The following is a 22,318-nucleotide window of genomic DNA, read 5'->3' on the forward strand; positions in this document are numbered from 1 at the left end:
CCTTAAATAGACTCCTTATGTTTGGCACACTAAACTTAAGAATTATCTAGCTGTTGTGGGCTTTTCTAGGTTCAAATCTGACTCATCCTTATTTCTTCTTCATAATCATGGATTTATCATCTATGTGTTAGTATATGTTGACGACATTATTATCATTGGCAATACTTCAAGTGGTGTCAAATCTATTATTGATGGTCTTGCTTGTTGATTTTCCCTTAAATATCTTGGGTGTCTTTCATACTTCTTAGAAGTTGAGGTAATTTACTCCTCTACTGGGATTCTTTTATCCCAACAAAAGTATATTCGAGATATTCTCAATGAATTTCATATGGTTTCAAGTAAGCCTACAACCATTCCTATGAGCTCTACCACAATTTTTACAACTCCTACTGGTGCAACTGTTGATGGATCTTATTATTGACGCATCCTTGGAAAGCTTCAACATCTTTCATTTACTAGACCTGACATTGGTTTTACAGTAGAAAAGAAATCTCTCAATACATTCATTCTCCTAAAGAATGATGTAATACCCAATTTTTGCCCAGCCCGTTAAGGCCAAATAAAACCAAATGTCCAATTCCAAATTCCATTTACATTTGTCCAAAAGACCCAAATTACATCAACCCAAATACTAGACCCTAGTCCAAATACAATATGACCCAAAACAAGCATTCAGAAACCCTAGTAGTAGCACACGACCCCTAGCGCCGCAGCGGCCAGAGTTTCCTTCGCACGAGTTGTGCCTTCACGCGCGTGTGCACCTCCGTCCGTTGCTCCAGGTTGGCCTTCAAATCTACAAACAAATAGCAACAACAGAAAAAGGCAGCAAATAAACGCAAAAAAGGGAAACAAGATCAAAGATTGCAAATCAAGAAGAAAATCAAACATATTTTTTCCTTTTATATTTTTATGGCTATAAAAGGGCCATTGAACAGACTGTAAGGGGGGATTTTGGAATGTAAAGAAAAAATACAGAGACAAAGAAAATAGAAAAAAAATATTTTGGAATGTAAAGAAAAAATACAGAGACAAAGAAAATAGAAAAAAAATATTGATAGGAAAGAGATATAAATTTTTTTGAATACAAAATGTGATTTTCCATTTTATTTACTCAGTGTTCATCATTCTCAGTTTCGTTTTGTTATTTTTTTTCTTTTTTTCCCTTTTAGTTTTTATTTTATTTTTCATTTGAAGTATAAAGAAAGGAAGAAGAGACTTACCTAGTCGTCGGAGTCATCGAGCCGGTGTCTTCTCCGTCGAAATCGGGGCATGAGCACTAGGCTTGATCGGTGGCGTAAAGAGTGGGTTAAAAAAACCCTAGCAGAGCCACTGCTCTCTTTTTAGAAAAAAGAACAAAATGATTTTATAATGTTTTTCTTTCTGTTTTATTTATTTTTAAGGAAAGACAAAAAGACGCCATTCAGTTGGGGAAGGCATTTCCACCCTAAATGGGAAATTTTCTCATATGGTCCCTCCGTGTTTTCAATTATTTTAATTTAGTTTTTTTTTATTTTCTTCAATTGATTCTTTAAATTTTAATTAGCTTCTGATTTGGTCTTGATAAAACGGTGCTTTTCAGGGGGCTGGGATAATTCCCCAGTCAGTCCCTTCAAATTTTTGCGCCTTTCAAATTGGGTCCTTATTTTAATTTATTTATGCTTTTCCTCTAATTTTGTTTTAAGTTCATTTTAATCTTTTCTAGTTCAATGTTTACGGTTTCTAATTTACTTAAATGTATATTATTTCATCACTCTTTTTAAAATATTTTTTATCCAATTTAGCAAATAAATTTAATTACTAATTTAAATTTACTTATTAACCCTTTTTTGATTTACCGTATATTATTAATGTCCATTTATTGTTTTATATATTTTTTATGCGATATAATTTGTCTTTGTAATTTATATTAAACTATTTTTATCATACGTATATCTATATATTATTGATTTAACATTTTTCCGTATACATATATTTTCAAAATATTTTACAATGTATATACGCACCTATATATATATATTTTCTTTGCTTAACGAATATTCTTTTATATTTATATAAACACGTACATGTTTATGTTTTTTTATTTATCTTGAAAATGTTTAATTACCTACTTATATTTTTAACATATATTTTATGATTTAGGTAGATATGCATATATTTATATTTTCCTTATTTTCATAAATGCATTACGTGTATATATATATATATATATATAAATTCTATAACCCAAAAATTTGTTTGTAAATTATATGTATATTTTTAATCTTCATAATTTCCATGTGTATATTATGTCTTCGATCTTTATTTATTTTGTTTGCTTTTCTCATTCATTGTATAATTGTGTTTACATTTAATATTTTGCATGTCATGGATTATTGTTTTTATTTCGTTTATTCATTTGTTTATATTATTTTTATGTTATTGATGTATTTATTATTATAGCATTTGTACGTACAATATAACGTTACATCATCTTTTACTCAAATTTAAAAATAGAAAATTTTCAAAATTGAGATAATGCTAGTATTTAGGATTTTCAAGGAAATTGAGCCCTAACGTATTGGGTTTCGATTTTCTTCGTTAAATCTAACGATCGAGCATTTCTCTTTAATCAAAAAATAAGATTTCATTATTGGGAATTCAACACGTTGTGTCCTAACGTATTGGATGTGACGCATTGATTTCTCGAAGTGAAGATTTTTTTAAAAAATAATAAAGGAAATATTTCGAGTTTGAGATTTTAAAGGAATTGTGCCCTAACGTATTGGGTGTGATTTCTTAAATCTTGGATAAGTGGATGTTCTTTTAAAGTAAATGAAATATTCCGAGTTTGGGATTCTAGAGGAATCGTGCCCTAACGTATTGGGTGTGATTTCTTAAATCTTGGATAAGTGGATGTTCTTTTAAAATTTTATTGTACAAGTATTTTGGCCCAATTCATTTTGGGGAAAATTAGAATGCTGTGCCCTAACGCATTGGGTGTGATATCTTCTTTCTCTGAAATAATAAGGGTCTTAATACGTAGCCTTTTAAGTTTTGCTAAGGATTATGTTTTTTTCAAATTCTCGACCTTAAGACACTAATTAATTAACTAGGTACCAATTTTGGGCGTTACGAGGGTGCTAATCCTTCCTCATACGTAACTGACTCCCGGATCCGTTTTTCTAAAACTCGTAGACCAAAGCCCTTTTTTTAGGTGATCCAATCACACCCTAATAATGATTGGTGGCGACTCCCAATTTTAATTTTTTAAAAGGTCGACAACCTAAAATATTTTTGTTTTTCAAAAGATGGTTTCGACAAATGCCATTGGAAAACTATAAAGAGAGTTATTCGATTATGGTCTTAACATTTCCAATGACCTTATAGTAACTTGCTCGTCTATTCTCATTCTAATTGGGCAGGTGATCCCAATGATTGTACTTTTACCATTATGTGGTTTATCCTGGGAATACACCCATTTCATGGTCTTCTAAAAGACAATGATATGACTGTCGATCATCTATAGAGGCTGAGTATAAAGTAGTTGTTTCTTGCAGAGACCAATTAGATCACAAATTTGTTATAGGAACTTCGTTATAAGCTTACTAGTGCTCCTCGGATACTTTGTGATAATGTTGGGATTGTTTATCTTCGTGAAAATCCATTCTTTCATAGTAGGATGAAGCATATTGCAATTGATTTTCATTTTGTTCGTGAACAAGTTCAAGTGAACTGCATCGGTATTGCGCATCTTCTTGCTGCAGACCAAGTTGTAGATATTCTCACGAAATCGCTTACAGCTCCTACCTTTGATAAATCCTTTGTCACGTTGGGAATTGTTCCAATCAATCCCAACTTGAGGGGGCATTACAGTATATGACTTTGTCAAAATTTTTAAATTTTGAACTTCTTTTGTCATGATATTTTGTTAGTTGATTATTATCATTTATTATGTTTTGATTTATTTTGAATTTTTTTTTGAATTCTTGTTAATCGAGTATTGCACTATAAATAATCTAATCCCAATCAATGAAACTATGTTTTCATTTTGCCTTATTCTTTTTTTTAATTTAGTCCTTAATATTTACATTTTTTGTCTTTTTGGTCCTTATTCTTTTTGTTAGCTAAATTTGGCCTTTAATCTTCTAAGAAGAGTCAAATTTAAGCCATCAGGTTTTCAAAAAGAGTCGAAATGTTGTTTTTTTAACGAAAATATTGTTTAAAACATTGTATTTTTTAACATGGTAGCTTGCTAATTTTTGTTAATCGTGTACTTCTTGCTAATTTTTTTTTTGAATTTTTATGAATTATTTATATATATACATATATTTTGAATCTTTTATAATTTTATATTATTTGTTGATGTAAAACAAAAAGTGTCATGCCAGCATGAAGTATACGGAGACTGCCACGTAAGTTGCCATGCCAACATCATTAAAAAATGTTTAAATTTGGCTCTTTTTGAAAAGTTGAGAGTCTTAACTCAATTGGTATCGGCATTCTTGCCTATGCAGGAATATGTGAGTTCAAGTACGTTGAAGCGCATTTATCCTCCTATTTAAGAGTTGGAGATGGACTATGGGTAGTTCTAGATATTTCTATTAAAAAAATTGAGAGTCAAACTTAACTAAAAAAAAGATTAAATAAACAAAAAATATATATAAACATTAAAGGCTAACTTTAGCAGATTTTTGTTTTTAGTGAAAACTTTAGCCGAAAATTTAAAACTTAATTCTAACCATTCAAAGTTTTAGCTAAGATCAGCATTTAGTTAAGGAGTGTATATAAATACTAATTAAAAACTAATAATTTCCATTTTATAATTAAGGATTTACGGTTGGTTGGGGCTGAGCTCATATCAAATATGGATAATCGTTTTTAGATAATGGTATGATTCATGGAGATTTTTATCACTGAATCATTTCTCCATGTAAAATCGCCGTAGTTGTAGACTCAAAATAGTCCCAATCTAAGGGATTATTTTCCTTTAAACTTAAATTTCTTTTTCGGGATGTGATTGAAAAAGTCTTTAAATTTACCCTTTGCCACCAAATCTCCAACTTGGGTTTAATCTCCGTAAGATCAAAATTAGATCGCAACACTTCATTCCCCTTAATACTAAAAGCAAAGAAGAAAAAAACTGGTCACATCACTTTAATCTCGGAGCGATTCTTTGATAAGATTTTTAGTAATTCGGATCAATCTAATCCAATCCAAATATTCTTTAATTAAAATATTTTGAATCTTTATTATTAAATAACGATTTCTATTTTATAATTATATAAATTATAGGTATGAAAATCGCTTAAATCCCTTAACTCAATTTGCATTTCAATTAAACTTTTGACATTAATAAAAATATCAATTAAATCCTTTTGTTAATAGTTTTGTTTTTAATTATGTTGACCTTAATCAACTAAAACGACAATTGAATAGCAACACCTGGTAGCCCTCATTTTAATTTTTCATTTTCTCATAAAAATCATAAATTATAAAAAAGCATTAAAATATTATTTAAACTTATAAAAGTTATAGAAATTTATAAAAAAATCATAATAAATATTATAAAACAAATAAATTTGTAAAAAACATGAGCAAGCAATAAATGGATTTTAATGCTAAGTTTAATTTCCAAATGGAAGTAATAAATGGTTTTTAAATAATTTTATAAATTCTATATTTTATAAATCATTAGAATTTTTGAATTTTATAAGTGTTTATAATGTTTATGATTTTTTATAATTTTATAAGTTTATATAAATTTTAAATATATTTTTATATTCCATATGTTTTATTATTTTATAATTTATTAGAACTTTTATAAGTTTTATGACTTATTTATAAGTTTTATAAGTTTATATAAATTCCATGATTTCTTTTTATATTTTATGAAAGAAAATAAAAATTTATGCTAAGGATTGTTATATATCACTATCTGATTAATCTTGTAATCAATTTTAAAAGTCAATGTGAATAAGGATAAAATTGTTAATGAAATTGTTTAATTATTATTTTAATTAACTGTAATGCGAATTAAATTAATGGATTTAATTGATTTGTTTTGAAGGGATATTTATACAACCTAAAAGATATACTTGTTAAATCAACCCGCGGCGCATTAATAGATTTAGTTATAATTAAAAGTCAATCTCTTGGCAAAGAAACAAAAAACACTTCACTTTGAATTTGAAGTGGAGGAGATATTGATATGTAAAATTTGGTTGGGTTTGCATTCTCTGTCCTTTTGTTTTACTACTATATACAGTGAATAATCACAAAACTGCAAACTATATCCTTATTTTTTATCCATATTTTGCATTCCTTATAATTAAATATCTAAATTGCACTATAGGAATACTTTCTTTTTTCTTTTTAACTTACAAGCATAAATATAGTATGACCACAAGCAACAAAATTACTAATACAGGTAGTGACTGTATAGGCCAGAACCAAAATAATAAAAATACAAACAAATGAAAAATCAGATTATAATCATTAAAACCTATAAATATATCAATTGCCCAACTTGAATATTTAATTACTCATGACTTTAGTTTTTGTCAATAATATTGTCAAATTCTCATTGACTTACAAAAATCGTTTTTAATCATAAGAGTCATAATATTATTTTTGTCATTGGATAACAAATTGGTTTAGATTTATCATAATAACTAATTTAAGTATCGTCTGTGAATTTTCTCTTTGGTTCTAAGTTTAAGTCTTATTATGATCTATCTATTTTTCTGTTTTATGTCAAATATATTTTAGATTTCAACCTCATATTTAATTTTATTCTGATTATAGTTAATTAAACATGTATTATTTATAATTGTTAAAAATTAATAAAAATCATATTCAACTCCTAAAATTATTTATATTAAATGTTTATCATATGAGATAAAAATATGTAAAAATAAATTTATTAAAAGTTTATGTAAGTATTAAACGAAGCTGATGAAATTTTATTTACTTTATAAAAATATTAAAAAAACAATGTAAGTTAACTAATAAAAGATATGATTTATAATGTATTATATAGGCGTAATTCATAATAATGAATTATTTCCGATCATCAATCATTTGCAACAAAAACAACTAAAACAAAAGGAAATGAAAATATGATAATTCCCAAGAAAATAAATCCTAAAAATAAAAACAACAGCCAATGTTACCATTTTTTTGCCACAAACTTGAAAGAGAAAGAGAGTATCAGCAATGGCGGCGGCTTTCAGATTCTAGAGTTACACAAAGATGATGAAAGTAAGCGAACAATAATATCAGCAAAAACCCTAATGATAATGTCATGGGTATTTTTAGGGTTTAAACTAAGGTAACAAATGAGAAGTTCATGGAGGAACTCCCAATCTTTCTTCACGTCACTTATATTTCTTGCTTTGATCATTTCTCTCATCGAAAACGTGAAATCTTTGTATGGATCCCGCGAGTATTTCTTGATCGCAACCGTACCATCCAACAATGCTGGTGGTGGTAGTGGTGTCGTCTTAAGTGACTCGATGATGGAGTCGGAACGGCCTGGAGAAGAGAAGAAAAATCGCTGGGAAGCGAATGCTGCGGCCAAATCAGGCTGCCAGTCGGCGTCGGATTCCGAGTAGTTTCCGGTATCAATGAAGGTTGGTGAAACGGCGATGTGTTGTTTAGTAGGTGATGGTGGTCTGATCGGAGACTGAGGATCCGATTTCTGCTTTGTGAAGCAGATATGAATTTTTTTCAAGAATATGTTCCGCATTTTTCGTGTGAAGAATCAGCCAGAGATTTGAAAGGGAAGGTTATAATTGTGGATATTCACATATACATATATGTATGTATATATATGGTAGTATACACTATATATTTGGTAATATTATATATAGAAATAATATTTGATACTCTAGTGGAAGGTTTGGAGTTGATAAGTATTACACTAAAATATTAAAAAGGAATAAAAAAATATACTTTTTTATATTAAATACTAATCCTTTTATATATATATCACTACACCAAAACAGGCTTTTAGCGCCGCTAAAAGTATTTGCGGCGCTTTGAGAAGCGTTGCAAAAAACGCCGCTAATGACAGCGTCGCTAACTTTAGCGGCGTTTTTAGAAACAAACGCCGCTAAAGAACAAGACCTTTAGCGGCGCTTTTCTCACAAACGCCGCTAAAGACCATGACCTTTAGCGGCGCTTTTCCAACAAACGCCGCTAAAGACCAAGAGCATTAGCGGCACTTTTCTCACAAACGCCGCTAAAGACAAAGACCTTTAGCGGCACTTTCCCCACAAACGCCGCTAAAGACCATAACCTTTAGCGACGTTTTTTGTCACAAATGCCGCTATAGATCAAACCTTTAGCAGCGCTTCTCGCAAAAACGCCACTAAAAACATAACCTTTAAAAAAAATTATTTTAATCAAATTATATTTATTTTTATGATAAATATTATATTATGTTTTATTTTCTAAATTTGAACTTTAAATATACTTTTAAGGATAAATAAAAATATTATTTAAATTAAATTTTCTATAAAATTTTAACTTTAAAACTAAATATAAAATTAATAAATTTAGTTTTAGAATTTAAAATAATAAATTAATAACACAATTAAAATCCAAAAGTTAGAACTCTTAAGTAAAAATAAAATTTAGAATCAAAACTAAAATAAATAATACATATGCAAGGTAATAAAACATACAATGCATTTTCTTAATCAAGTAAATCTTGGTAATAAAAGATATAATACATTTATTTAATCAAGGAAATCTTGTAATGAACTCAAAGCAATGAGCATCAGAATTGAGAAGAAAAAAAGAATCACGATACGCAAACGAGATCCAAAACTTCTGTTCCTTTGGACGCCCACACTGGATAGTCCCCGCTTCAACGCCATTGGCTATCAGAGCCTAATAACAACAATAGCAGCAGCAAAATCACTCATCAAAAGGTGGAGAAAGGATAATTACAAGTTAACAGTGAGGAGATCGCATGAAACTCAAAGCAGCAGATCCGTATCAAAGCTAGTTGGAATGGAAATCCATGGGAAAGCAAGCATAGATAAAACTTCATAGAACTTTCTCTAAAAACTTCATAGTAAACTGCTTCAGTCTACTTTTTACTTTACTTGTACAACAATTACATGATATGCCAAAATAAAAAATATGGGTCTGCGCCACAGAATCCATAAAAAACTTCATAGAACTTTCTCTAAAATTTTACTTGCCAATGTTTGTCAACCTTTTTTCCAGGAATTTGGAGCATGCAGAAACCATATAATTTAGCTATCCCATTGTACAGTGAAAGCTAGGAACACACAAGAAACAAATGAAAAAGGATAAATCTAATACCCGTAAAGCATCAGTAACTTGGTGTCCTTGTAGCCCATCTTTTTATAGAGACCATCTATTCTCAGCATTTTTCTTCTTTGAAAAACCCGTAAAATATGGGTTTTGGTGTTAAATAATGTGACTGCCATCAACATCATTCTTCCATGTTAAGAAAAGTATGCTAAAAAATGAGGGTTAGAAAATAAAATAATGCCTGGTTTGAGACATAGACCATTGATGTAAGAATAGGGTTAGAACTGTATGAACATTAAGAAAAATAAGTCTGGTTGAAAGAAATGGAACCAGGAGAGAAGAGAAAAACCTGTTCAGCAACGCTAGCTGCCTCACCATAAGCATCTTGGATGTTCTCAGCAAGCCTATGAAGAAATATATTAGATATGCCTCCAACAGCAACAATGAATGGACCAGTAGCTAGTGTTATGAGAACAATCTCCCAATAGTTGATAAAACCAATAATATGATCAAATTATAACCCCATACATATGATCAAATTATAAATCAATATAAAGGAAAATTATGCTTTGGTCCCCTCAAAACAATGCAGAAAACAACTAACATAGAAGAGTTCCTACTTGCTAAGAAACACTATACCTGAAGGCTGAAGAGATTTAGCATGGAGATAATTTTCCCTAGGATCTGTCTGTAACTGTGGACTAAAATGCACCTTCCTGCTGACAGAATCTGGCTTAGAAAAAATTTCAATAAAAGAGAGGCAAAGAAACAGGACAAAAAGGAAATAGAAATGAGAAAACATACAAAACTTCAACCCACTAATTAGCTTCCAGGAAAAAAAAAAAGGCCTCTATCAACTATTCTTACTCGGTAAAATGTAGTGCTTGTGATGTCTTGGGATAAATGCCAACAACTGCTGCTGCCTGATACCCTCTTTATCCGTGTATGTCTTAAAATGAAAACACGAGTATAGGTCTTAAAAAAATAATAAGATAAATAAATAAATATATTATATTAAACATTATTTTTATATTTTGGATAAGCTAGAATATATAATATCAAAAAATAAAATCGCTATAATAATATTGGATGCGCATTACTTATCTTTTGAGTTGTTAACTATGAATTATCTTGCAACAAAATAAGGTCTGAAAAGGGCAGAGACACATTATACCTTTATATTTTACGATATATTAGACAGTATAATTCATGCTTCAACTCTCCCCAGCACTTATATTAATTAAATCGAACTAAAAGTGATAAATAATTAATCCAAACATACCGCAGTTCCATTTTGCCTTGGATTTAAAGAATGCCTCATCCTTTTTGATACAGGCTGGGTGGTATGCCTTAGGACAGCCACTGTCAAGTAAAATGATACAAATGCAAAAAAGAAAAAAATAATAAATAGATACAAGACAAACAAAAGAAGAGAAGATTAGTACTAAACTAAAACTTCCTTCATACCAAACAAAGACAGTATATCGATACTGCTTTTGAGCTTCAACCTTCCTAACCAAGACATCAGGTGCCTTGCGATACTGCACAATAGGTTCGAAAATAACTTGAGTGGGATGAGCTCTAAACTAGCAGTTCAGCTTTCAACGTATGGAACAAAGGTTCATATCTTACACTCATTCACAGTAATATCTGATGCAAGAGACATAGGATACAAACCTTATCCCGGAAATGGACAAGATCATCATAGCGTTGATTAACAGCTTTGGTGGGTGGCAACAATGAGTTCCCATCGACGAATTTGAAGTTATCATTAGCAGGATTGGTACCCAAACATGTGAAGAGATTGTCCATGCTAATTCCTATATCACCAAATTGCATAACATGAGAGCCATATGCAGAATTGTCATTGATAGTCCTCCTTTTTACTTGTAAAGACCAGCACAGTGAAATTTCACCATATAACTCAACCGAGTAACCATTTGGATTTTAGCATAATACTGAATAAGACTCATTGGCACTTGAATTCAATGTCAAAGGAACTTAGACCGACCTCTCATTTTCAGTATATAGTTTCATATTTATTTATATCTATATAGCAGTAATAAATAACTACTATAGGAAGATGACATCGAAGTCGCCATTTTTTTTTCTCTTTTTAAGGAAAGGAAACAGCTCATGCAAAGCATAGGTTTAAAAAAGCCATACAATTTCATATTACTGGTGCAAAGTCTCCTTCCGCAGATTATGTATGTCACTGCTCAACAAGATACAGAACATTAAAAATACATACCAAGAGATGTAACTCAACTATTAAGAAAAAAGTTGATTCCTTAGTATTAAAATATATCCTAATTTAATCCAGGTGATATCAAAAGAATCAGAATATATCCACCTACTTTGCCTCTGATTTTTGTATTTGTTTACCAAATTCTTAGAGACATGAAATAAACTGAAAATGCTAAACTGAAATCTATCGAAAACAGATATAGGCAATAAGGCTTCAACTTCAAAAACCTCGCAGATTCAATGAACCGAAGGGTAAATAAAAAATTATATGTACCCGTCCTCCATCCAAGCAACACTGTACAAGTCTCCCAAGCAGGTTTCATACTCACAGTCTACTGAACTGCACCGAATCCACACTTTTTTCCTTGAAAACTAAATCTTCCTTTCCTTTTCACTTTAACCATAAAACCAAACTCAAATTAAAAAGCAACATGGAAAAATTTTTTGACTTTTTTTCTTTTTCCAGAAAGAATAAAATTGGAATGTTACCTGCAAAATTGGAATTAATGGAGTTGGATTGAGTAAATAAAAAGAAAATCTTGAGAAAGGGCACGTTGTGGGCATCGACCGATATCAAATGCTAGGTTAAGAGTGGGAAAAATAATGCAAATTTCATGCCCTTGACAACCCTCCCACTCGGTACCTTTCAATTTCCAATCCTTTTTTCTCTTTTTCTCATCGTTTCCTTAGTTTCCTGGTTTTGGGTTCTTTGATTTTGATTTTCCCTAGAGTTGAATAAGCTTCTGGGTTTCTTTCTTTGATGTGGGAAATAAGGAATTTTAAGGGGGAAAGTTGGGGATTTCGGAGGGAGGAGGGAGGGAATTTTATAAAATAGCACTATTTTTTTAAAAGTAATTTTTTGTGGCGTTTTATATGAAAATGCCGCTATTGCTTATCTATTGCGGCGTTTTTTATAAAAATGCCGCAAAAAATTATTTTATTTGGAATAAAACGACGCTGTTTGTTATATAAAATGGCGCTATTTTTTAAAATAAAATTATTTTTTGTGGCGTTTTTTAAAAAAACGCCGCTATTGATTAACTTTTGCGGCGTTTTTAAAAAACGCCGTAAAAAATTATTTTATTTAGAATAAAACGACACTATTTTGCTATGCTAAGAGGGCGCTATTTTTTTTAAGTAAAATTATTTTTTGTGGCGTTTTTTATAAAAACGCCGCTATTGCTTATCTTTTGCTAAAAATCTTTTATTTTGTCATTAAAATTATTAGTTAAATTGAATTTTTATTTCATTTATTATTATTTTTATAAATTGAATTTTTATAAAAAAATTAAACTCTTAAAATAAATATCGTATATTTTAATAAGAAAAAAGATTAAATGGCTGTAATTAATTATTAAGTTAGAATTATCCAATGTAAGCAATTAATCTATCACATATCAAATTTCTATTAAAGATTGAGACGTTAATAATGATTTTATATTATTCATTTTCGATCTAATCTCTATTTTATTAGAGATATTTCTTCCTAACTAAATTATAATTATTTTGCTACATGTTCGATGTGGAATGATTTTAGTTTTTGTATTTTATTTTATTTGTCATAATTTGGTCCTATATATCCAAAATAGATAGTTACCTATCCGTATCAATTTGTTACATTTTTATTAATTTTTTAAATCTAATATTTAAATATATCAAATGGTTTAGATTAAATATTTTTAGTCATAAACACCGCTAATGTCACCTTTTCCGCGTTTATGTAAGAAACGTCACTAATAAATTAAATTCTTGTAATGAAACGACACCGTTTTGAAAAATTCTAATACATATTAGCGGCGTTTTGCTATAAACGCCGCTAAAGCTCGTATATTTTATAATTTTTTATATTCAATTATTGTATATTGCATATCATCAATTTTAAATTAATAATCTTTACAATTTATTATTATCTCTTTTACAATTATATAAGAACTTATTTAGTATATAAATAAAAAAATACTAATTAATCTAAACCTTAAACCCTAACCCCGACCCCGAATCTCTAAACCCTGAATCACTAATTCTTAACCCCAAACCCCTAACCCCTAAACCTTATTTAATATATAAATTAAAAAACACTAATTAATCTAAATTCTAAACCCTAACCCGACCCAGAATCCCTAATCCCTAAACCCTAACTCGACCCAGAATCCCTAACCCCTAAACATTATTTAATATATAAATTAAAACCCACTAATTAATCTAAACCTAACCCCTAACCTCTAACCCCTAAATCCATAAACCCTAAATCCATAACTGATCTTAACATCTATCCCCTAACCCCTAACCCCTAGCCCCTAACACATAAACCTTAAATGACAACCCTTAAATTAGAATCCCTAATCCATAATCCCTAATTTCATAATCTATAAACCTTAAAATTGTAACTTTTAAACTGACCCTAAATCCTAAATTAACCATATATATACTCTAAACCATATATATTAAACCCTAAACTATAATGATAATTAAATTAAATATTTTAAAATTAATACTATCGTATTTTTTACAATTATATTTGAAATTAATACTTAAAATTAATACTCTAATTTCATTTGTCCCTTTTCATTCATTTTCAATTCTTACTATTGAGTAGGTACTATTAGGTCATTGTTGTGTTCATGTTTGATTAACTAAATATAAAATTATTTTTGGTAATAAAATTATCAATATATAATATTATTTATCACCATATTTGGTGTTTTATATTACTTTATTTGATTTATTTAATCGAACTATCAATTTAATTTTATGATATTTTATTTTACTCATAATTTAATATATTTTTCTAGTAAAGTAGTTTAAATAAACTGTGATTGAAAAATAATAATAAATAGTTAGGAGTTAGGACTTCTCTTTAATAAAAACATTTTGTATTAAACAATATTATTTGTTATCTTTTAAATGTAAATTTGACCAATATATAATAAATACAACGAAATATCAAAATTTTCAACTTATAATAAAAAATATAATTGAAACATACTTGAGAATATATCAAAGAATGAGATAATTGAAATGGTTTTAGATTTTATTATTAGCGCTTTTCAAAACGCCGCTAAAGATCCGAGCATCATGGCACTTCTTAAAAACGCCGCTAAAGGTTCGAGCATTAGCGGTGCTTATTCGAAAACGCCGCTAAAGGCCCGAGCATTAGCGGCGCTTTTTTAAAAACGCCGCTAAAGGCCAGAGCATTAGTGGCGCTTCTTCAAAAACGCCGCTAAAGGCCCCAAAAACTCAGAAAACGGTGTCGTTGGGCTTAGGCTTTTTGCGGCGCTTTTCAAAAAACGCCGCTAATGCTTATTTTTAGCGGCGTTTTCTAAAAAGCACCGCTAATGCTCTACCTTTAGCGGCGTTTTTATAAAAGCGCCGCTAATGCTCGATTTTTAGTGGCGCTTTTTGTCCAAACGCCGCTAAAAACGCCGCTAAAAGCCTGTTTTGGTGTAGTGTATATATGTATTTATCTTTTGAATGAAGCTTTAATATAATGAGTTTTTGAAATTCTGAGGGTAAAAGTTTGAGTTTGATTCAAAGTAAATTTTAGATGTGAATTTTCTTCCATATTATTTTAAGTTTAAGTAATGTTATGTTTAAATGAGAGTTTTATTTGAAGATATTCTGATTTTTAATATTCTATTAGGTGTTGTATTGATTTTACTTTAATTCTAATTGATTATAAATTATTAATTTTATCAAAAATATATAATTATAAAATAATTTAAATATAAAGTTAAGATATCTTGTAAATCTTTTTATATTTTTTAAATTTAATTTTTCTAATTTAAAAATGCATGTTCAATTGTTGACAAAGCCAAACTTGGCTAAAATCACTATTTGGCACACCAAAACAGGCTTTTAGCGGCATTTTTAGCAGCGTTTGGATAAAAAACGCTGCTAAAAATCGAGCATTAACGGTGCTTTTTGGAAATCGCCGCTAAAGATCGAGCATTTTTAGCGGCGTTTTCCCTAAAGCGCCGCAAAAAATCTAAGCCCAACGATGGAAACCCAGGACTAGGAGCAGAACCGTTCTGGAACTGATGGAGTGGTCCCTGTCCAAACGGAGGGAGCTGAGCTCATTGATTGATGGGTGTCGAGTTCACCAATATAAACCTACGCCTAATTTGCAATTTAAGCAGTATAGGGAGTAGGGTCGATCCCTCAGAGACTGGGTTTACTGCAAATTGTTGCTCTCTTGACCAGATTTATGTCAGGGCAGTTGTCGTGCCCAAGATATTAGGGGGGAGGATAAAATAGAAAACCTGGAACCTGAAATAAACAAATAAAACGCGTAAAAAGTAAAAGTTGAAAATGAAATAATAAAAAGCAGTTAAATAAATTTGAAGAAAAATTAATTAGAATAAGCTCAGCTTTAGGCACTGATTTTTCTCGTCTTTGAACCGATCCTCGAAATTAGATGAACTCCTCTTTCCAATAAGCTAGTTATAGCTACCAATGATGCCTCAAACATCAACTCTTCCTTGTGTAAATTAGTTATGGAACGTCCAATAACTAACACTTACCGATCGAACAACCACGAAACGTTCGTGATTTAGAACTTCGGCAGCTTTGCGTTCTAGAAGAGCCTAGCTCGAACCAATGCCCTCAACCACGTAGGACATTTAAATCCGGTTACTACTTCCCTTGACGGAACCAAACAACTATCTCCACTTGGCACGCCAATGTGTTCACAGAAAACCGATTAGAAACGTTCCTTCGAATTCCAATCAGACGTCTAACCACACTAACTCAAACGACGTCTTTTTTGACTTAGTGTTGATCTGACTTTATGAGCTGACAAAATCATACTCTTAATCCAGAGAAATAATAAGTACTGGAATTTAGGAGTTAATTTACTCGGGTTCGTAACTCACGGGTTTTGACGAGGCTAACTCCGACCTAAAGCTGAAAATGGATTTAGTTAACTAGGGTTTGGGACATGTTGGTATTGGGCATAATTGGATAAGGTAAAAATGGGTGGAAAGGATGGGTGGCATAATTAAGTATGGGGCTGGAATTTTGGTGGTGTATTAAAGTAGGGTGGCTAGTGGAAATGAAAAAAAAGTTTGGAAAAGAAGTTGTAAATGGTAAGTGGTAACAAGCTGGAAATTTAGGAATTGAAAGTAAAGGAAACTAAAGACAATAAATTCGTGAATAGAAAGGAGAGAATGTATTGAACGATGAAAGCTTGATATTTTAATTGATGATTAAAATGAACAAAATAAGCCACTATTTATACTAGTGGCTTTGCTAAATTAAGAGCCAACTAGTATAGAAAATCAAGGAAAAATATTCCATGATATAAAAAAATCCCAAAAGAATCTCCCACTAAGTCAACCAAAAATTTTCAGTTAATTAATCTTAGAAAAATTCTGCTTTGGCCCTCCTTCTTCGTTTCTTTTTTCAATTTAGCCCAATTGTTTCCTTTTTCTTCTATTTAGCCCCAAATTTCACCCCTGCACGAAATTCAATAAAAACATGAAAAAATTAGTGGTGCACTCTCATAAATTAACTAATTTAATTACATAAAATATGTAACTTTAGCATTTAATCATTGATTCTGTTCTTGATGTTGTCAGGGAAGAGGCTGAGAATTGTGATTGCTTGTAAGGTATAAACCCTACAACTTTGACCCTTTTTTTTTCTTTTCCCCAAGGCACTTTTAACCTATAGGTTTTGTTGAGATCTCTGTTTTTTCTTTCATTTTTTAATGTTAAATTTATCCTTTCACCCCCGTCGATTTTGGATCTCATAATTTATTTTTGGTTCTTGGGTTCAGTGAACTATTTTCGGTGCTTTCCAGGATATTTTCTTTCATTTTCCTTTCTCCTATTTCGGTGGATTTTAGGGAGGTCTTTTATTTCATTTTTAATGCTGATATATTTTCTCCTTAGTCTGGACTATGTCTTCTTGTCTGTTATACCTATTGAACACTTCTATTTTTAAGTAAAATTGTTATAAATAACATGGAGGTTTTATTGGTAGATCTTTACATTTATGACTAAAGTTAGATATGTTTCAAAGCTAGAAAGTAGAGTTGCAGCAGTGGATGAATCTATTGTAAGTTAGATATAGCTCTTATTGTGTTGCTTTCCAAAGTGAATCTTTTTGCTGCATCTAAATCTGTCTTTTCAAATTTCAGATGGCAATGGAAACTCTCCCACTTGAACTTGTTCGAGCAAGGTGAGCTCCACAAACTTTTTGAATATCGATATTAACCAGTATATCTGTAACTATGAGACACAAAAAAAGGAAGAAAGAAACTTATGCATATTTATGAGATTATCCTTTTGTATATCTGTAAATATACTTTTGTGTTTTATGAGATTATCCTTTGTCGAATTCCTAGTGAAGAGTACTAAAATTGAATAGAAAAGGTGAATAAATCACTAAACTTAGCTTGGATATTTCATTTGACATCTAAGGTTCATCGCTTCATCAGTTTGACTAGTTTCATTTCCTATACAATGACTACCCTCAAATGCATTGCCATGTTCTAATCCTAGTCGAACAAGGACTTATCAAGTTGAAAGCTAGCAAACTAACTTAAAGCAATATTAAGTTATTGTTGTTATTATGGATATTAGGGGATTTCTAAATCCCATAATATCATCTCTCGTCAAATCAAGAATTAAATAGGATATTGTGTTTACAATTTCGTAATTAGTGATTCTTTGTTTCCAGATTTTCCCTTGCTTTATGTGCTATAAATAAGGTTGTTTAACAATAGCCCTATGCAGAAAAATCAGAAAAAAAAAACACACAAATATATGCATTCTCTTAGCCTTTTTCTCTCCATTTCTTCATGGTGTCAGAGCTGTTTCTGAAACCAAATCCCTTTTTTTTTTCTTTTGTAAATTCTTAAATTCTTCTTACCTATTAAGTTCCCATGGCAACTAAAAGGAGAACTTCGCCCACTTATTCTGAAGTCACATCCAACCAAGATCCTGCTAATACAAACACCAATGGAGGATTTGAAGGGAACTTACTACTTGTCACCAGCCACAAATTAAACTGGAACAATTATTTGCAGTAGAGCCAATCAGCAATGTTGTTTATTTACGACAAAGGAAAAGATGATCTTATCACTGGAGCTGCTATGGTAATGTCATTAATTCTATGATTAATTCAATTGGTTCCGAAGATGTGGCATTTAGCAGGTTTGGAGTTTGAATTCCAGTATCTGCATCCCTTCCCTTTATCAGTCTGAGGCCTTTTCTTATACCAAACATAATAAATAAATAATAAATAAAACGTTTTTCAACAGGATATGATCATCCTATATATACTTGGAGGATAACTCATCTAATTTCTGACCCTATCCTCTCCAAGTAAATATAAAAAAGGGTTTAAAATTACATTATCCTATTCTTACACCGTTTTGTTGATTTTAACTTCCCCTTGAGTGAAGCTTTTATTTACTTCATTTGGATGAATTTGTACAGCTATATTCCCTTTAATCGTAAGCATTTTTGCTGGTAAGTACTGGGCTGGAACTGCTACTGCTACAGGTGATGTTTACATATGGGATGGCAAGAAAAGTATGGATAAACCACCTGTTGCAACTCAGTTACACGGAGTTAAGGGAAAAAAGATCCCTTAAAGAGTTGATTTTGAGAGTTGGTCATGAGAGAATGGGTCCTTAAAATCCTTAAGACCAGAGAGTTTCTGTCCACAGTTGAGTATTACATTTGAAAACTGAAAATTAATTATTCGATTGCTTTATTTTTTTTAAGAGAAAGATTGAGTTTGGATCTCCAGCTGCTTTATTTTTTTGAAAGAAAGAAATATGTTTATATATTTACGACTGGGAGTTGTCCATGATTTTCTTTGTGATTCACAGATCGTTATGGAACATTTGTTTAACTATTTATATATTGAATAAATTAAGTTTTTTCAAAGTGATCAACTTATAAAAATTTCAATGACCATGATATTGACTATAGGAATTCTTCTTCTTATGACAGACGGAATACAAATGAGGCTAACCAACTTGGAGGAACCTGACAGACGGATCACAAAGTCTTTGGCTTTGTACGCCAACCATTTGTAAGGCTCATTAGATATTGAAGGTACTAAAGTTATAATTTTCTTTATAATTGTTTCAAATTTGAACATTCACATTTCAAGTTTTAGGATTTTCATCTTCACTTCAATTCTTAGATTTACTTTTTTTCATTTTATTTCATTAATATTTTAAGTAGGAATTAAAATTATTAACATAATGACTTTTGAATTGGACGAAGATATGTATAAGATTGAGCAATTTAACAAATTTAAAGAAACTCGATTTAAGTTGGAATCAAATTGAAAGCTTTCAATCCTTTAAAGGTATGCATTTATATTTAACCAATTACCTAAATTCTTACATATAATTAAATTTTATGCCAATTCATTTCAGTGATGAAATTATATAAATCTTTTGTAGATGGTGGTAGAAAATTGGAGTTGACCCACTTGGAAAAGCTTAATTTAGATGAAAATCACTTCAATACTAGTGTATTTGCATCCCTTAACAAGCTTTCAAATTTGAAATCTTTGAGCATAAGTGACAATGAATTGAAAGGATCAATAGATATGAGAGGTAAACATATTAGTTTGTTAACAAGAATATAATAATGTTTTAAGAGAATATAGATTTGGAAACATTTATCAACTTAAGGGAACTAGATATGAGGGCAATGAATTGAAATATTTGGCGATCCACCAAGGTATCATTTAATTGAACTTTCATTTTGTTCAAAATTTAGAAATTTAGTTTCAATTCTTAGTAAAGGTTATTGTGATAGATATTAAAAAATTATATCATTTCATACTTGAAACAAATGGGTGGAAAAAAGAATTCAGTTTAAAAAAATTTAAGAAATAAGTGTTTGGTGAAAACATCTTCTAAATCCTTATAGTGTGTTTGGAATTTGGAATTTGAAGCAAAGAGAAGAAGTGTGTATGGAAAATAGTAAGCAGCAACATAACTAAATCACCATATGCTGATTATGAGAAGATTTATTGTTCCTATTCCCTTGGCTCCAATTTTTTTGGTTCAAAACATGATGTCTAAGTGTATGCTTGAGTATTTGTCAATCAATCTTGTGAAATAGTTTCTAGTTAAGGTGCCATAGAAGCATATAGTCCAGGCATAATCTGTTCCTATAATTTATGATTGTTTTTTGGTTTCTCCTCTCCACAAATTGTCTAATGTATTTGGCAGAATGAGATACATGCATTTCTCTCTGTGGATGGGTAACCTATATCTTTGATTTGAGGCATAGTTTGATGACAAGATAACTTATTCTTTGAAGTTATCAATGACGTTATTTGCATGTTGATGACCAGTTTTGACGTTTAAGATTTCAGAATTGAGATGGATTTCTAGCTTGGAGGATGTATAGAGCCTGGAGAAGGTTATGATAAATAATGTGCTTGTTGTTGCACTTATATTAAATATTGTACCCTTTTTTGCGAAATTGTTGTCTTTTGAAATATCTTTAAGATATTTCTAATATAATTCTAATATAGAATGTAAACAATTTTCTTATGTAATTCTAATATAGAATGTATCTTGTTTTAATTTTCTTAATTTAAATTTATTAATTTTTATATTTAGCTTTAAAGTTAAAATTTTAATAGAAATTTTAATTTAATATTTTTATCGTTAAAAGTATATATAGTTTAAAGTTTAAATTTCAAAAATAAAATAAAATAAAATATTTATGATAGAAATAAATATTATTTAATTAAAATATTTTTTAAAAAGTTATGTTTTTAGCGGCGTTTTTGAAAAAGCGCCGCTAAAAGTCTTTCTTTATAGTGGCGTTTGTGGTAGAAGCGTCGCTAAAGGTCATGATCTTTAGCGGCTTTTTTTTTACATAAACGCAGCTAAAGTTAGCGACATTATCAATAGCGGCACTTTTTGCGGCGCTTGTTAAAGTGCTGTTAATACTTTTAGCGGCACATAAAAATGCCGCTAAAAGCCTAAAAAAGCGTCGCTAAAAGTCTATTTTGCTGCAATAAGTATACCCATTTTCTCATTTTGATATCTAAACTTATTTTTGTCCCAATTTGGTATCTAAAGTACACTCAAATTCTCAATTTGGTATCTAAAGTACGCCTCTGTTATTTGTTTTTGGTCCAGTTTTTTCACAGAAGTTAAAAGTATTCTTATAGCCAATCACAAAGCGTCACGTGGCATCTTTATGTAAAAAAAATAAATATTTTCTTTTATTAAATGTATATATACATAAAAATATAAAAATTAAAATAAATAAATATATATAATCTAAAAAACATATAAGTTATAAAACAATTTATAAAAAATTACAGAAAAATACGATAATTGAAAATAAAATAGTTGATGTACAAGCCCAAATTGCCCGACCCAGTTAAAACAGGCCCAATTAACAGCCCAATACCCACTTAAGCCTAGAAACCCAAACAATTAGCCCAAAACCCCCAAAACAGAAACCCTAGCAGCAGCAAGTAGCGCCGCAGCCTCTTCGCCTCCAGCAGATGCCCAGTCGCTGCACGTCTTGGGGCCGACCTCTCCACGCGCGCTGTTTCTCCACGATTACCTGTAAAAACGGACTCAAAGCGCCCAAGGAGAAAAAAAAGCAAGAAATAGCAGATTTATTTATTTTCTTTTTCTATTTTCGGGCTATATATAAAGGCCATATTTCTGTAAACAGGGGGGAGATATACAAGGAAATAGAAAGAAAAAAAATACAAAGAAGGGACTGATACGAAATAGATACAAAATTTTTTGGAATATATAAGGTGTTTTTTCCATTTTTCATCTTTCTTAGTTTCGTTT

At 30.4% G+C, this 22,318-nt stretch overlaps 2 protein-coding genes and 2 long non-coding RNA genes across 13 annotated transcripts; 1 reads left to right on the forward strand and 3 right to left on the reverse strand.

Annotated features, from left to right (window-relative positions):
• Positions 1-390: 390 nt before the first annotated feature.
• On the reverse strand, positions 391-1,385 carry LOC105798767 (uncharacterized). Its single transcript, XR_001135332.2, has 2 exons — positions 1,221-1,385; positions 391-793 (listed from the first exon to the last, which is right to left on the reverse strand). It is a non-coding gene; the product is annotated as an uncharacterized LOC105798767 (long non-coding RNA).
• Positions 1,386-7,207: 5,822 nt separating this feature from the next.
• Positions 7,208-7,726, reverse strand: LOC105797876 (transcription repressor OFP12). Its single transcript, XM_012627766.2, has one exon. The coding sequence runs from the start codon at positions 7,724-7,726 to the stop codon at positions 7,208-7,210; it is 519 nt and encodes a 172-aa protein (XP_012483220.1).
• Positions 7,727-8,653: 927 nt separating this feature from the next.
• Positions 8,654-12,347, reverse strand: LOC105798768 (uncharacterized). Of its 5 annotated transcripts, XM_052620398.1 has the most exons (11): positions 12,004-12,347; positions 11,789-11,908; positions 11,434-11,482; positions 10,945-11,087; positions 10,735-10,808; positions 10,550-10,629; positions 10,135-10,216; positions 9,907-9,996; positions 9,617-9,671; positions 9,316-9,436; positions 8,654-8,874 (listed from the first exon to the last, which is right to left on the reverse strand). In XM_052620398.1, exons 4-10 carry the CDS (start codon positions 11,037-11,039, stop codon positions 9,424-9,426), a joined length of 489 nt encoding a protein of 162 aa, XP_052476358.1. In that variant the 5' UTR covers positions 11,040-11,087; positions 11,434-11,482; positions 11,789-11,908; positions 12,004-12,347; the 3' UTR covers positions 8,654-8,874; positions 9,316-9,423. The 5 variants fall into 5 exon arrangements, with proteins under 5 accessions (XP_052476358.1, XP_052476359.1, XP_052476356.1 ...); XM_052620399.1 differs by having other exon boundaries at positions 9,316-9,671; positions 9,907-9,983; XM_052620396.1 differs by having other exon boundaries at positions 9,316-9,671.
• A 4,658-nt stretch (positions 12,348-17,005) lies between these two features.
• Positions 17,006-21,079, forward strand: LOC105798769 (uncharacterized). Of its 6 annotated transcripts, none has more exons than XR_008188536.1 (4): positions 17,141-17,571; positions 17,654-18,613; positions 18,957-19,188; positions 19,479-20,796. It is a non-coding gene; the product is annotated as an uncharacterized LOC105798769 (long non-coding RNA). The 6 variants fall into 6 exon arrangements; XR_008188538.1 differs by adding an exon at positions 20,866-21,079 and having other exon boundaries at positions 17,142-17,571; positions 17,654-19,188; positions 19,479-19,583; XR_001135333.2 differs by having other exon boundaries at positions 17,142-17,571; positions 17,654-19,188; positions 19,479-19,583; positions 20,720-20,808.
• The last annotated feature ends 1,239 nt before the right edge of the window (positions 21,080-22,318 follow it).

This window comes from Gossypium raimondii, chromosome 9 (assembly GCF_025698545.1).
Source record: "Gossypium raimondii isolate GPD5lz chromosome 9, ASM2569854v1, whole genome shotgun sequence".
Lineage (NCBI taxonomy): Eukaryota > Viridiplantae > Streptophyta > Magnoliopsida > Malvales > Malvaceae > Gossypium > Gossypium raimondii.